General features: G+C 49.1%; 1 protein-coding gene across 11 annotated transcripts; it reads right to left on the reverse strand.

Annotated features, from left to right (window-relative positions):
• Positions 1 to 68: 68 nt before the first annotated feature.
• On the reverse strand, positions 69 to 14858 carry ABCD4 (ATP binding cassette subfamily D member 4). Of its 11 annotated transcripts, none has more exons than XM_079310268.1 (19): positions 14756 to 14858; positions 14422 to 14546; positions 14177 to 14304; positions 13841 to 13980; positions 11002 to 11118; positions 10607 to 10732; positions 9875 to 9925; positions 7216 to 7310; positions 6157 to 6278; positions 5217 to 5308; positions 4950 to 5039; positions 4507 to 4712; positions 4127 to 4218; positions 3885 to 3921; positions 2809 to 2858; positions 2475 to 2527; positions 2050 to 2126; positions 800 to 915; positions 69 to 659 (listed from the first exon to the last, which is right to left on the reverse strand). In XM_079310268.1, exons 1-19 carry the CDS (start codon positions 14770 to 14772, stop codon positions 564 to 566), a joined length of 1830 nt encoding a protein of 609 aa, XP_079166394.1. In that variant the 5' UTR covers positions 14773 to 14858; the 3' UTR covers positions 69 to 563. The 11 variants fall into 11 exon arrangements, 10 of the variants coding, with proteins under 10 accessions (XP_079166394.1, XP_079166390.1, XP_079166389.1 ...); XM_079310264.1 differs by having other exon boundaries at positions 14639 to 14771; XM_079310263.1 differs by having other exon boundaries at positions 4507 to 4715; positions 14639 to 14771.
• Between the last annotated feature and the right edge of the window lie 1092 nt (positions 14859 to 15950).

Genomic DNA, 15950 nt, shown 5'->3' on the forward strand with positions numbered 1-15950 from the left:
CAGTTTGAAAACTGGCCCCAGATTTTAATACAAAAATGTTCCTTTCACTTGTAGCCGTGTGTTATAAGAAGAACAGAGACATGCCCATTCTCTGTGCTAGCATTCTCCTCCCCTTGTCTCCTGCTGAAAAACACAATTCTGAACAGAGCCAGAAGGTACATAAGTTTGTTCTGCAGAGCTCCTAGCAAGGCACGGAGGGCAGCAAAGGAGGTTGCATTCTAGCCTCACACCAATGAATCCCAGACAAAGTGGAGGGATCTCTGGTTACTGTTTCTACAAGACCCATGAGACAGCATCTTCTCTCAGGGAGGCCCAGCAGCTCAGCTCCTTTCTCCCATGAGAGCCAGGGAGGCAGAAGGAGGCTGGGAGAAGGATGGCATAGTTGTCTACTCTTGGCAGAACTCTACACCATGAGTTCAGACATACTCGGTGTCTATCAGCAAAATCCAGAACTGGTCTTGCACTGTTTGACACAGCTGTTAGCTTGGCAGCTCCATGTCTGCTATTGAGAGCTCTTCCACACATGTGCAGGTTCTGTGGCTGGCCAGACAAGGGCATGTTTTTCAGTGTTCTTCCTCAGAGGTGAGCCGCCTCATCTTCTCACATCGAGTGAGCTCCCATCTTCCCTCCCCATGAAGTTTCAAAATCCAGCTGTGGAACTGCAATTCAATAGCACAACATTAAGGGATGTCCACCCACATTGATGTTCTCCAGCCTTAGTCACTCCCCTCTGCTTGCCAGAGACCTGCTCTACTTCTCTGCCATGAGGGAGGTATGGAGTGCTGCCTCCCTGTCTCACCTTTTCCAGGCTGGGTCTGTGTCCCACACTGATCAGTGTCATGCCCAGCTGAAGGCACATTCGGTACAGTTCATGCTCCACCTGTTCTGTCAAGGCACTGGTGGCTTCATCTAACACTGAAAGAAAAGTCATAAGCCCCACAAATCTTGTAGGCAAGAGCAACTCCAGAGAACATTTCACATACTAACTGGAGTTCCCCAAGAGCATCTGCAGAAGGCAAGTGAGGAGAAACCTAAGGACTCTGGTATTCCACTGGCACAGCAGGTGCCAGGCAACTAGGAAAGCTGTCCTTCCCCTCAAATACTTAAATCCATCCAAACCACACCGTTCACCTCACTCCTCTCCCTCAACAGCTGCCAGCCATTGCCTCATCCCTATCAAGGCCAAAGTCAAGATATGACTGTCTCCAAGCAGACCATGTGCCAGAGCACCAGGCTGAACAACAGTCCGTGTACTTTTCCAGCACAGACCCTACATGGAGCATGTAGGATGGCCTGTGGCACCTTCCTGACTATTAAGGGTAAATACTACAGACCTGGAGCAAATAAATTCAAATCATCTCTACAGCTTTTAGTTTGCAATCCACAGGTTCCCTCTGCCCAGACATCACGGAGCTGTGTTTCCCCACGGGCTTCAGGGCAAAAAGAGGTACTTGCATGTACCTGCTAACAAAACTGGCTATGTTCACCCACATCCAACCTGCCCCTCATGGCAAGTCCTCCAACAGCTCAAGCCCCTAGCAGAGCCTAAGGAATTGGCCCCATTAGCTATTCAGAGATGTTTCTCTGGTCTCTCAGGACTGTTTCTCCCACTGCTTTCCTGTCTTTTGCCACATCAGGGCTAAACCTTCCATATTGTCCCCACAACTGTACAGATGTTCATGAGCTTCAGATATGACAGCTGCTGCCACACTCCTCAACACATGCACTTGTTTACATAGCAACTGGTGAGCAGGCTGACAAAGTTGTTCTTCTGGTGCCATTGGAGATGGACCACGAAGATTAATCACCAGTTTGCTAAGAAGAAAATGTCTTATATACAGCCTCTTGATTTACCACCTTCCACAAAAATAATGAAATGTTTTCACATTTCACAAATGAATCCTCTGTGTGCTATGCTGCTAAAATAATGGCCAAGATAAAGCATGTTCCTAGCACAAAAGGGATTTCATGAGCTGTCTCTGTACCAGCTTCTCTAAACACCAAAGGCCTTGTCTTTTTTTCTCCCCTCTTTTGTGATCAGTCACTCACCTGCATATTTTGGCTGGAGGTAGAAGAGCCGTGCAAAGGAGAGCCTCTGCATCTCCCCTGGGGACAGGATGTCATACCTGCAGCAGGGTCAAGATTCAACACCTTCCTCAAGAAACAGAGCTCATTTGCTGAAAATGTTATGGCTTCTGATATTGGAGACCAGCAAACAACTGTCCCTGTGTGTCCCTTCTTGTGCCCCTCTCCATGCTGCACCCCTGTACACAGTCAGCTGCCTGCAGAACACCACAGCTGGTGATTGTTGGTGTAGATGCTTGGGGCATGAAGGCTTTCCTCCTGTACAGTGTCCACATCTCACAGAACACAGATGGACTCAGATAAATCCAGCAGCAATGTGCATCTGCTTAGAAGTGTTCCCCACTCAGAAATCACCCAAATACACACAGACAGTGAGTGAGCTCCCTTACCAGTTCCAGTCCACCTGTTCATCCAGTCCTCCAGCCCTTTCCAGCAAATCAGTCTACAGAGAGCACAGCAGACTTGTGAACACAGTCCCCAACCCTGTCAGCCTATGGCCTTGAGCACAACTACCCTCTTTTTGCCAGTCACCCTTTCCCCACTTGAGCTGAAGTTGTACCATCTCTCCCCTCCTTTCTGTCCCACAGACAGTTGTGTCCCAGCTACTGACAACATCCCCACTAAGTTCAGCATACAATCATGCTGTGTTGCCACAAAAAATCATCCCTTCTTCCCTCACTGGTGGCACCAGGGAAGAAGGCAGCAGTGCTGCCAGTGACTCACCAGCCCAGCCAGCTCCAGGAATCGCACAATCCTCTCATCATCTGCAGACCCTAGGGAGAAAACCATGCAGCATAAGGAGAGGTAGAGAGCAAAGAGGCTGGTGCCACTGCTGCATGAAGGACTTGGTGGGGCACGAGGGAAGAACTGGAATATTTCCTGAGGCTCAGTGTAGTTGACCTGACCAATTAGTTATACCAGATCCTGAGCCTTGGCAGAGATAGCCCCAAAGACTGACCTTCCTTAAAAATGTTAACCATGCTTCAGCTGCCAAGGCCCTGCCCAACAGTTACTCTGTTAGAGCTGAGACTAACACTAGGTGTTAGTCCACTAGGTGGAGTTACGGGAATGGGCTTCAGGTAAGAGCCAAAAAAAGACCCCATGTGGGAAGAGAAACATCTCAGGTTGGGTCAACTGTGGAGCAGAACATACATTTGAGCTAGTACAGTCAGCATCTGTGGAAATTGAGGAAAAGGGCTGTGCATCTGCCATGGACCTCTCTGAAGCTGCCAGAGAGCCACAACAGTAGCTAATGCTGTAGTTAGCCTCAGCAAGATTGTGACTCCCAAGTGTTTGAAAGCAGCAGGTAACACTGCTGGACATCTCCAAGTTACAGCAGATCACATGTGGTATGGCTTTGGAAGGGCAGGGGAGAGAAAGGATCTATATATTCTGACCTGGGACATTATTTTGAAAAAGTAGAACACCAAAAGATTGAGGTGGATGAAAAATGAGATGAAGGCAAACATGACTTGCTGAAAGTCAGGCTGTACCAAACAAATCAGATGTTTCCCAACAGGAACATATATCATGTCTAGCATAGCAGGAAGAGCATGGCCAGCTTGTCCTCATTGTACTGTGACAGCAAGTTCTTAGGAAGTGAGTATGCTGCCTCACAAAAGGAGGGGGACAGAGAACTGACCTTAACACACACTAATCTGCTAGGGAGCACCAGAGCAAGAAAAGAAAAATGGATGAGTGTTCCTGACGGGTTACAGCAGGGGACAAGCTGCACTGGGTACAGGACAGTGGGGCAATACCACAGCATTGGTTAATTGCTCTAATGGATTTCCACAAACCTGACAGTGGATAGATCTCCTTCAGGGGATAGATCACCTGTTTAATAAAGCAAAATAAACCATGTCAGAGGGAGCTGGACACTGTCCACCAGAGATACAATAGCATGAACACAGGCACAAGGGAAGGAGCAGCCACAGGCATCCTCCCTCTTGCAGGCCTGTGTGCATCCCAGGGGTTTGCAGGGCATGATGACAGCTGGGAGCAGAGCTGAGGCCGGAGCAAAGACAGACGCTGGGCTCACCTGCTCACGCAGGGTTCCATCAGTGAAGAAGGGCCGCTGCGGTAGGAACACCACTCCTCGGGGGCCAAAGCAGCTCAGCATCCTGATGCTCCCTGCACACAGACACTCAGCACACCTGCACTACCAGGCAGCAACTCCCCACTGCCCATCTAGTCCTGTCCCATCAGGCAGCCAACAAGTCCCCACTAAAGTGTGTTTGCAACACAGAGCAAAGCAATGAGAGCCAGACTGTGACAGAGACAGGTGGCTCAAATCAGTGTATCAGTGACATTCACCATCAGATGGTGGCACTGGCCTCACAAACTGCCACACTACCACCTTGCAAATCAAGGGTAGCCTTGGTTGAGAAAGAGAAGGCTGAGGCAAGTAGCAGTCCTTACCCCGTGTGCTTTCCCAGAGTCCTCCAAGGACCCTCAGGAGAGATGTCTTCCCTGTACCAGTGTTTCCCACAATCATTACACTGTTTCCTTGTGAGATCCTGAGGCTCAAGTCCTTGATGAGCAGCTTGCCAGAGGATGGTACTGAGAGTGTCACTCGCTCCAGAAGGAAAGCTGTGTCCCTTGGCACTGGGTCCTCCCCAGAAGGGCTGCTGGGCCACCACCAAGACAAAGAATGAGAGATACAGAGAGATGAGAGATCCTCCTGTGCCCCTGTGACAGTAGCCCTGCCCCACACACCCTGGGAATGACAATTGACAGTGAGCACTGCTTGCTCCAACCAAATGCATGCAACAGACTGTGACACCAAGGGCTACCTCCATCCCATGGCAACCCCACACTCTGGCACATAAGCTGCATGCCATCCAGTTGCTGAGGTAACTCACCTGTCCAAATCACAGCTGGCTTTGGCTTCTGAGTAGTTACCATTTTTTTTTCTGCCAAGACTCAGCAAGGTCTCCTGCAGTTCACCAATCCTAGACACACAAGAGGTTGCATGAGGGACAATTCCAGCAGCCTCCTCACAATATCCAAACTTGCCCATGCTTGCACATGAGCAACTGCTTCCTTTTTTTTTTTTTTTAGCACAGACCTGGGCAGGGTTTTGTCCTGCACTACCCTTTCTCCAGACATGTGCCCACAGATAAGCTCACCTGTGTGTGTAGCCAGCTACATCAGTCACAGTGCTGGAGAGATCTATGAGCTGGCTGAAGCAGCCAATGAGGTAGATGGAAACAAAGGCATTCTGGGGAGAAATCACATGCCAGAGTAAGGGTCAGTGCTGAGCTGGGGCCCAAACCCTTATTCCATGACTGCAAGGAAGCAGCCAAGGAGTCCACACATTTGGCTACATCAGCTGTCTCAGCAACATGAATGAGGAGTGGTGAAGTCACCAGGGTGGTGAGAGTGAAGATGACCACTTTTGAAAGAAGCAGGACTTCCCTGATCAGTGCAGCAGTTTTTTCCAGGTAGACACATGTCCTGTCACCCAGGGATGGTGTTTGCAAAGTGCTTGAAGGCCTGCCTGGGGCCCAGCATGTTTGCCCAAGTCACACAGATCGTGCCACCAACCCTGCCTCAGCACCGTGTATGGCTCAGAGCAGGGTGTCTCAGCCTGCAGTGCCCACTTACCTATTTTTAGCTCTGCATTCTCTATCGAAAGCCAGGTTTGAGTATCTGGTAACGAGTCAGGTCAGGAAGGTGAATGCAAACCAGCTCAGCTCTCTGGTGGCCAGGTTCACCATAGGTAGTAGTCCAGGCATAACCCACACCCACAGCATTGCACAGACACCATTCTCACCTACACTGCTGAAAACCAGAGACTTTCTGACCTCTTGGTTCTTTTTAGACACAGAGGTCTGAGCTAGGAAACACTTACATAAATGTGTCCTTGACAGTTCTCACCCCCAAGTTAATCACATACCAGCTGGCTACAAGCTCCCATTTCCATGACACTGTGAGTAGGGACAGTCTAACCTGAAGATCAAGTGTTGCAGGTTATCTAGCCCCAGGGCACCAGCCCCACATGAAACCTCCATCCTCAGTGCCTGCTCACCCTCCACAATGGGGTCACAGAGATTACCCTTAGCTCACCTTGCTGACAAGGGCACTGAGCTCTGTTGGACTCAGGTCTCCGTAGACCCCAGAAAAGATGGGAATGGCAATGACCACGTAGCTCAGGATGCTGCCCAGATAATCAAAGGTGTTGATCCCAACTGGGCACAAGCACATTGAAAGAAGACAGTGAGTTAGAAACCTCTGTCCCAGCAAAGCCCAAGTGCTGACCCTGAGCCCAGTCAGAGGAAGAGCCATGTTTCTGCTTTGGCCCTTTATGATGAACCTGAGCAGAAAAACCCATTTTGCAGGATAGCACAAGCTTTGTGCTTGTGTTAAATGGCTGAAAATCCATTTGCCAAGCAAAGAACACTTTGGGGCAGGCCCCAGAGAGAATCATCATCCAGACACACAGCTCAGGGACTACTATGGGGCAAAAGCCACTTTGCCTGCTTGTTGCTATGCTTCAGGGGCCTGACTGACTCACAGTGAACAGGAGGGAGGGCAAAAAGGAAGCTCTGGGGTGAGATGGTTTGCCATAAAGTGTATTTTGGGAGTGCATAACAGGCAGAAAGACTTAAGATCCAAAATTCCCACAGATACTTCTATTCAGGGTTCTCCCTCCCATACACTACTCACTGTGCTGCTGAGATTGGGAAGAGCTGTCTTTACAGGGCTCACTTAAAGACAAAACCTGGACCCAGTGAAAAAGGGAGAAGGGATATTTTCAGGGGACAACTATGCTTAAGGGACAGGCTCTACAGGGAAGAAGCTTCCACAGCTCCCAACTACATATGCAGTCCCAAAGCTCAAGCCCTTCCTCCTGTTCTTGGCCTTTGAACACCTGCCCCATAAAAAGTCATATTATGGGGCCTCCACAACTTTGCCTCTTTACGAAGCTTTTACACAACAGAATTCCTATTTATCTGCACTTCAGGAGGGACCCTCTATTCACCCTCAGACTTTCACAAGTACCAGCAAGAGGCAGAAGAAAACACAGCACCCCACCCAACTGCTCTACCAGTAGAGCTCCCCGGCGTGTGGGCCACCACAATGGAGTTACCACACACCCCACTTCACCCCAGTCTGCCCACTCACTGTATAGCCACAGCTCCTTGCCTATCAGCTCCCTCTGGGTCTTCAGCAGGCTCTGCAGCCTCCGGTCTGTGCGCATGTGCTCCACTCGCCCAGCCCTGGAAAAATAAGATTGCAACATGCCACAGATATCCTAGGACCATGGCCTTTAAAACTGAAGCTTTGAACAAGCCTGGCACCTTTTTCTCCAACTAATAAGTTCTTTATTGACCATGAACTGAACAGCCAGGACTGCCTTCCTGAACAGTCTCATCAAGGAAGTCTGGCTGAAGCAAGCAGTCCCACAAATCTCTGGCAGAGCCCATGGCTGCTGCTGTTGCAGCAGGAGGAGGCAAAGCCAAGTCAGACACTGTCAGCAAGGCTCCAGCCTGAAGCAATGTACACCCAAGGTCAAACACAGCTCCCAAATGCAGCCTGGTTGGAAAAGAGCAATGGCACTGTACACAGCTGGACCCAGAAAGGAGAGGGCAGAGGAGCATCCAGGGGATGATAATCAGCCCACATGACCTGCATGGCCAGCAGCCTCAGCCCACCTCTTGCCATTTCCCACTCCACAGGAATGGTACAAAGGCAAGTCCCGAGCAGTGCAATCCCTGGTACAGGTACCTGACCTCCATGACTCCCCCCTTCCAGGGCTAATCCCATCAGATCACCCACCACACAAGTTAGTGGTGATGTTCCAGTGGCCAGGCTGAGCCAGGAGCAAGACCTCTCCTACACCATCACCTTCAAGCAACCATGACAGCTCCTTCTGCTGCTTTGCAAGGCCTGGGCTGCCCTCAGGTGGCAAAATGCAGAGAGAGCTCCACATCTCACTTCAGACTCCCACCTGCCATGGCATCTATTGCCCCTGACATCCAACAAAGGCTTGTGCCCACTGCACAAACCATGCTCCCACCATGGTCTATAAAACAGGGGAGTCACTAGGGCCCAAGAAGATAAGGCCAAAAGCAGCACAAAAACATCCAAAATAAGATTTTTGAGGCCTCATTTCTAAAGATTCTCAGTTCATAGAAAAATACAGTTTCTTTCTCAAAAATGCACCTGGTTAGAATTCAGTTTGGCTTTACTGCCTTATAACACATCTCATGTAACTAATGAGCTGCAATCTATGTATTATGAAAAGAGAAGGCTTGGAAACAAGGAGTTAGAGGTGAGAAAGGAAATGGAAACCTTTGTTCTAGAGCTATAATTCTGTTGCAGACAAGGAGAGATTGCTGTATTGGTTTCCCTCTTTTCCTCCCATTCACTTCACTTTTAAAACAAGTTTGCCAAAGGCTTAGTCACAAAAAAAGTAAAAAGGTGGCAGTGCCCTGCTTCTGTTTCTTCCTTTACCAAAACAATGTTTATGCAGTCTTAAGAGGACAAGAGCTCAAGCTGGAGAAGTTGAGCATCAAAACCAGCCATTCACCACATGATCCTCCTCTTGCAGGATTCTAGGAATGCAACTTTAAAAAAAATTTCTTAATTTTTAATTATGATGCATACCATGAAATTGCCTGGTTGTGTGCAACTCAGCTACATTTTAGTTTCACACAAAATGAAGCTTTTCTGCTAAAACAGTGAACCAAGACATTCTGTTTTCTGGTATAATAATCCACTTTCCATTTTCTACTTCGTAATAGAAAAAAAAAAATCAAAATTGAGAGGTAAAGTACTGCATCTTAAATAAGGGCATGTAATTACAGTATCTTTTCCATTACAAAAAATGATCATCAACCAGTAAGAATCAATCAGAGCACAAAGAAATAACTCAGACTTGCCAGTGCAAACCAAGATTGATTTTGGTGACTTAAATCAGTCTCATGCTTATCAATATAAGGTATTATGAAATCAGTGATTTTGAATTAAACCACTGTGGGGACAGCACCACAACACTTGAAATGCCTGCTCAGACATGAAGGAGCCAAATACGGATCATGGGCAAGGAAGACTGGAGAGAGAACATGTGCTACAATTCCTGGCAGAAGTGTAATTTCACAACATACAGAAGAAAGGCAGACTCATGACAGAGAGAAGCAACAACCTCCTGCCACCCCAACACAAGCTACACCAAATTCATGCCTCATCCTGGTGAGCCAAGCAGCAGCTCAACAGGCTTCAGGGCATCACCACATGGGGGTGGTGCTGCCAGGCTCTGACTGTGTGCTCAGCTCTGGGGTGAATGGCACTGAGCAAATTCAGAGCACCAGTACAGCAAATGGAGGGTCAGGGCACAGACTGACCAAGAGGAGCAAAGCAGAACTAAGGTAGGCAGGTGGCAGCTAGAACACCCACAGAAGACATGCAGGCAAGCAGCAGCAGGATGGGTCTGGAAGGAACATGCAGAACCAGATGCAGTAAGACTTTGAGCAATCTTCCAGGTAAGGACCTGGCAAAACATCAGGAATGGTCTCTAAGCCAGCACCAAATCTGTATCTGGCTCTGAGGATGTTAGAAGGGAGGCAAAGGAAAGATAGTTGTCTCCAGTTGCTGTGGATTATTTCTGCAGATGATGCACAGAATGCAAAGAATAGAGTGTCAGGGCTGTATGATGCTGAAGTGGAAGGGATAGAAAGCTGAAGCAACAAAACTTGGGCTCCTTTGGGATATGTGAACTCAACAAGGATGCTCTGAACTGGGACAATCCTTCTGAGGATACAAAGAAATTAACACTACTAACCTGTAGAAAGCAGCTGGTTCTGCATTCACACGTATCTGCATGTGCTTGAACCTGTACAAACAAAAAAATTCATAACTGTGCACAAATGCTCAGTGAATTATGTAGCCAAATCCATTCCTAGAGGACTCTATTCTTCCATGTTAGACCAGTGATCTGAGGCATCTCTTGACAGAAATACTCAACAGGCTCAGAAAGGCACCAGAAACCAAGGCTTAACAGGAGGTGCCATCATCAGGCCCGGCTCAGTGGTGCATTTGTTTCATGCCCTGCTCTCTGTGCACATCCTCTTAGCCCTTGGGCTTACTGTTTGCTGCTAGTCCAGCATCTCCACCATACAAAATCACTGCAGCCAACTGCCCTGAGCTCCCTGTGCCACAACAGCTTATGCTGCTGTCCCTGGATGCCTTGAGCCCCAGGGAAAGCTACAAAGCTCCTGCTATACACACAGCCAACCCTACAAGCAAGGGTGAGGAGGTGAGTTACAGAGCATATGGAAAGACTGGGCTGTGAGACTGAACCAAGGGCATTGCCTGCCATGCCACAAGGCTGTGAATGGTTGGCAGGGGCTCAGTACACCAACTGTGAGGCACCATTGCACAAGTTGCCTTCTCTGAGAGTGAGGAAACTCAAAGACAAAACAAGTAGCTACATACATAGCACTAAATGGGGACAAAAAAGAAACTTTCACAAGAGCTGCCAACTGGCAGTGAAAACAGCTCTGCTGGGACCCACCTGAAATCTCCCTCCAGTTTTTCCTGCTGCACAAGTTTAGACACAATTGGGCTCATCAACACTTTGTTAATCATCGTCCCAATGACGAAATACCCAAAGATGCTCACTGGGCCTAGCCAGCCTGTGCTGCAAAGGAGAAAGAGAAGTCAGCTAATAATCCAAGCAAAAGGACACTCCTGCACCATTAGGCTCAAGCAATCAGAGCCTCAGCTGCCACCTCTCTTGGCTTTCACAGAAGTCTGGGGGCCAACATTGCACATCCCAGCATCCCCAAGGCAGAGTTCTTTTGGCAGAGACCACTCACCCATGTGTACAAATATCCATCTGGGGAGTTGTAATGTGGCAGGCTTCAAGGAAAGAACGCAGAAAAGAGCAGGGCCAGGATACATCCTTACCTGTGAAAGCACTGGTATGTGTAGTAGGCCAGTGTGAAGGGTGAGATGACAAGCTTGCTGGCCATGGAGCTGAGCTGCTTGCAGAACCTCTCCACATCCTGGCTGATGCGCTGGTCCCTGCTCAACACAAAGAGCCACTGACACCATTGCAGCCCAAAAGCAAGAGCCAGCACTCAATGTCTAGCAGGGCACAAACCAGGCTATTTCATTGCTGCAGGTGAACCTTGTCTGGGAAGGACCTGCAGCTCCCCCAGAGAAAACCATTCTCATGGCCCAGCAGGATCCACCCAAGGGTCTTCATGGCACCCAGGAAAAACAACTCTTTCATCCTGTTCCTTGTATTTATCCCTTGTTCCACTTTCAACAATACCTGTTCAACAATTGTTCAACACTTGTGCTCTGGTCTCTGTCCAGAGCAAATGGATGAGGGCTTCAGCCTGCTGTGCTAAGCTCCAGTGGAAAGGCCATAACTTAAGGCTGGAATTCAGAATGAAGAGCAAGGATGGATTCCTGGTTAGTCTCAGTACAGACACAACCACAAGGACATTAATCTTTTAACACTTTTGCAGTTCTGGAACAGCAATGGATTTAATTCTGGGGCAGGTCTCACCCTGACTGACCTTACAATCATCATTTTTCCTTTCCCTCAGACTGTAATATTCCCACAAAATTATAACTTAAATTGTGCTATAGTCTCATAGGAGGATGTTGCTTTTTATGAGCTATTAAGTATCATGTAATGAAAACACATGAAACACATTAAATGAAACTCAAATGCTTTGCTAGGTGCTGCAAATGTTTGTATGCCACTCAGAATCCACTTTTCATTCCTTCAAAGTGGGTGATACTGTGCATTTAACACTCAGTTTGGTTTGCACTGCATAATGGGAGGTCTCTGTTGCTCTAGTTTGTTCTTTAAGGACCTGGTGAAGGAAAAAAACTCTCATCAAGGAATTGCAAGATGAAGAGAATTTCTGCAGTGGCACCAAAACCACATTAAACAGTAAGATTGAATAAGTAAGATTGACTAAAATTTTTGGAGCAGAAGCAAGGTGTAATGAGACATACTCCTCAGTAATCCCACACATTTGGTCTGCAAAGGCCAGAAGAGCTGTCTCTTCTGCTGCAGAGCAGATTGACCCAGTTGTCTCCTACATTCCAGTGCACAATGTGAACATAAATAAAAAATAAAAATAAACCTGAGAAGAATAATTGTGTGGTGAGGGGCTGCTACCCTCTGCTTCCCCTTGCACCCCCAAAGAAAAAGACAGGCATGCAGGAGCTTCTGGATTCAATGTGCTGCACTGCCTGGGAAGTGCTGCATGCCCTGGTGACAGACATGGCTTTTTAACCTCTCCTTGCAACTCCATGCCACTGCAAAACACTATCAGAAATGAACACTTAATGATAGCAGGAGCAAACCAAACACCAACCTGGAAGTGCATCAGCTTGATAATGATAGCCTACTGCCAAATATGTAGAGCTGTTTTACCCAAGCTAAGACCTCTCCTTGTTTTCTGCTTCCCTTTAGATACCTAGCATGTTTTCTTGCAGCACTCACACAAACCACCCTGCTCAACATTGAAGGAGCAAGGACAGGCAGCAGAAGTGCAGAAGCTGCTTTTGTTTCTTGAAGTTTTCTCTATTAGCAAGACAGCAAATTTTGCCCAGGACCCTGAGCATGTCTCCTCTCTTACCATCAACATGGGAAATGGCACCAATGCAGTGACTAGATCAGAGGTGTCCACTCCAGTGGAGGAGAGCTTGGAGTCTCAAAACAATGGTATAACAACACATTATTTGGAAAACGTTCCCCCTTGATTTCCAGTTTTTCAGCTAGTATTTAAAAATAACTTTAAGTTCTGGAGGGGGGGGAAATTAGGGAGATTCTACACTGAGATTAGCTCAGAAGCTAAAGCATGGTGCTAATAATGCCAGGGGATCAATCACTGTGTGGGCTATTCACATAAAGAGTTGGACTCAATGATCCATGGGAGTCCACTCCAATGAAGAGTATTTTGTGATTCTGTGACCTCTCACATGATGTCTAGCATGGGATTTTTAGCTCTCCAGAGTAAGCAACTATGGCAGCAATGCCCTGTGTGCAAGGACAGGCTGGAAGGCCAAGGTCCACACACAGCTGTGAGGAAGGGAATTCGACCTTTGCTGCACAGCACAGGTAATCAAGAGCTCTGCAGTAAGCAGGACAGTGCACAAAGCAAACTGGAGTGAAACCTCTTGGGGGTGGGGGCTGGAATCCACAAGGAGAGATTGAATGCTCCTCCTCTTATATATATTTCAGGTCACCACTGACACTTCCTTCCCAGGAACAGGAAAGGGAAATGCAACCCTCATCCAGTGCAAAACAAAGCCCTTCCTGGATGTAGCTCCCATGGGTTATCAAACCACTAAAATACAACTGAACTATGCTCAGCTACAGATTCTGGTATTTTAAGTTCAAACAGAACAGGGACTGTCCTAATGCACCAACTGCATGAAGGAAAGAAGAGGCACTGCTGAGTCCAGCCAGGCTCTTTGCAACATCAAAGTGTCAAGGATTGAGTTTGCAGACAGGGTGTTTTACAGCAGCAGTAGATGGGCATCCACTTTCCTTGCAACTGAAACATCCTGCCCCTAAAGCCATCACAACCAGCAGTCACAGAAGTTCCCTGCAACAGGTACCACCTCCCACCAGGCTAGAATAAGGTACCTATATGGTAAAACCTTCTAGGCTCGAACCTCTACCCAAAGACAAAGAGAAGTCAGGAAAAGGTGTGCAGCAGCCCAGGAGAAGCCAAGCAAGATAGCAAGATAGTGAAAGAAGCTGCTGGCAGCCTACGGGTTATCGATGTCCTCACGCAGCACGTGCAGGCTGTAGTAGACCTGGCCTTGGAAGTAGCAGGTGTGGAGGTATTCAGTGAGGGATTTCCTCCAGTTCACATACATCATGTTGCAGATAAACTGGTCGAAACTTTTTAGCTGGAACAAGGGCAAAGAGATGGATGGGGAGAGATAAGTGAGAACAAACATTTTTTTCAAAATGAAATCAAACCTAGCAGTTTGTACTAGTGATCCAGGGCACGGGCAGACTTAAATCCTTTGTGACCAGGATCATGCCAGGAGCTATGGGCAGCTTTCCCTTCCTCTCCCGAGACACGTGAAGCTCTGGTCTTACCGTGGAGTTCACAATGATCAGAGTCACGGCAACGGCAGTCAGTGTTTTGAACCCGGAGAAGTCCTTGTTCCCTAGGACTTCATAGTACTGGCTGGGGATGACGCCGACCTGGTAAATAACCAGCTGCTCTGGAGGGGAAAGGCAAGCAGGGGAAGGGATTGACGGACTGGGGTGACAAGGCAAAGTGGGGGACCGCAGGGAGCGGACGTGGGGCGCAGCCCCCCATCCCCACCACCCGGGCTCACCCAGCAAGGCGACACCGAGCAGCGTCAGGAACATGAGGGCGCTCGGGGCGGGCCAGCCGGGAAAGAGCACGGCCAGGAGCCGCAGGAACCGCCGCAGGAACAGCCCGTCCAGCCGGGAGCCAGCCCTGCACGGAGGGAGACGCGGGGCCGGCGGTGAGCTCGGGGTCCCAGCCCGCCTCCCCTCCGCCACGCCCCGGCCCAGCCCGTCCGTCCTCACCGCCCGCCGGCCCCGGCGCCCCCCGCGCTGCCGCGGCCCCCCGCCATCGGCGCCCGCCGAACCGCACCGGCCGGGCCAGCCCCGCCCCCGCGGGCGCTCCACATGAATATTCATCACCTCTCCTGGCCCGGCATCAGCCCCGCCCGGGGCCCGCCGCCGCTGCCGCCGCTTCCGCGTCGGCGTCACCATCGAGCCCCGCCCACCGGCCCCGCCCCTGCCGCGCCGCCCGCCGAGCGCCCCCTGGCGGCACCACCGCGGGCGCAGCGCCCCCTGCCGGCGCCGCGCGGGCCGTCCCACACCAACAAATTTTTTTTTTTTTTTTCAGGTTTGGACTAGAATCTGTTTTCATAACCCAAAACTCTGAGATACGAAATATTTCAGAACAAGTAAATTTCTGGACAAGCCTGATGATTAGCGATGAGAGATCCTATGAGCTGTCATGCCTTCCTTACTAGTGTGTCTCTCACCTACCATCCTGTTGATGCCATTTCTTCTGCAGAGCCTTTGGGCTTCTGCATGTACCCTGTGGCTCCCTCTTCCCATATGCTTAGTAGTTTTGTTCTCCCGCCAGTTCCCTGCCTCCCAGCCCTCCTTCTCTTCCTTCATCCTCATCTCCTTCATTTTTGCTCTGCTGCTACCTGCTCAGTGATACAGATAATTCATACTTCACAAAATCAGTGTATATGCTCTCAGGGATGAAAGAAGACACATCAGTGTGTTTTCTCAGCAAATGGCCTTGTATCTAAGCAGTGCCCCTTTCTCCTTGCCCTCATCTCCCTTCTCTCAGTTCATTTGGAATTCACAATGCTATCAGACATACCTAAAGGTTAAGCTCCAGAGGGCAGAGATCAGCCCTGTGAAAACCTGACCTCAGTGATGACTAACTTTTATGTTAAAAGAATCATGGGGTTTTTTTTTTTTTCTCAGCTGTTGCATCAGACCTGGGTGATGGTTGCTCCTAGGCAGTCACATCCTCTCATGGGGCAGCACAGCAGCTGTGGCAACTGTGTATGTCACCTTGTCAGTGCTTACCAGGATTGAACTGACTCCTTTGCTCTTTTGTCCACTTTATGATGAGGGGATATTCCTTCCCTTCCTTCCTCGACTGACGAAATGGCTTTCCAGCACCAGGGGAGTCAGAGGATCTAACACAGAGATGAGATGGCCACAACTGTCTATCCCAAACCTGCCCTCCTACTTCTTCCTTCTCCCTGCCCTTTGGTTTGTCACTGGCACCCCACGACCTCCACCTGATAAAGCACACACTGTGAGCTCCCTTTGGCGTATCAGCTTCACGATTTTTCCTGGGAAC

This window comes from Erithacus rubecula (assembly GCF_903797595.1).
Source record: "Erithacus rubecula genome assembly, chromosome: 6".
Taxonomy (NCBI): domain Eukaryota; kingdom Metazoa; phylum Chordata; class Aves; order Passeriformes; family Muscicapidae; genus Erithacus; species Erithacus rubecula.

Bases quoted from the DNA above. Each gene is read 5' to 3' on its own strand.
- ABCD4 (XM_079310260.1), bottom strand. From the start codon at position 14,742: ATGTGGAGCGCCCGCGGGGGCGGGGCTGGCCCGGCCGGTGCGGTTCGG. The intron at 9,926-10,606 runs GTGGGTCCCAGC...TTGTTTGTACAG, and splicing joins AAACTGGAGGGAGATTTCAG to GTTCAAGCACATGCAGATAC. The intron at 4,716-4,949 runs GTGAGTTACCTC...GTGGTGGCCCAG, and splicing joins GCCAGCTGTGATTTGGACAG to CAGCCCTTCTGGGGAGGACC.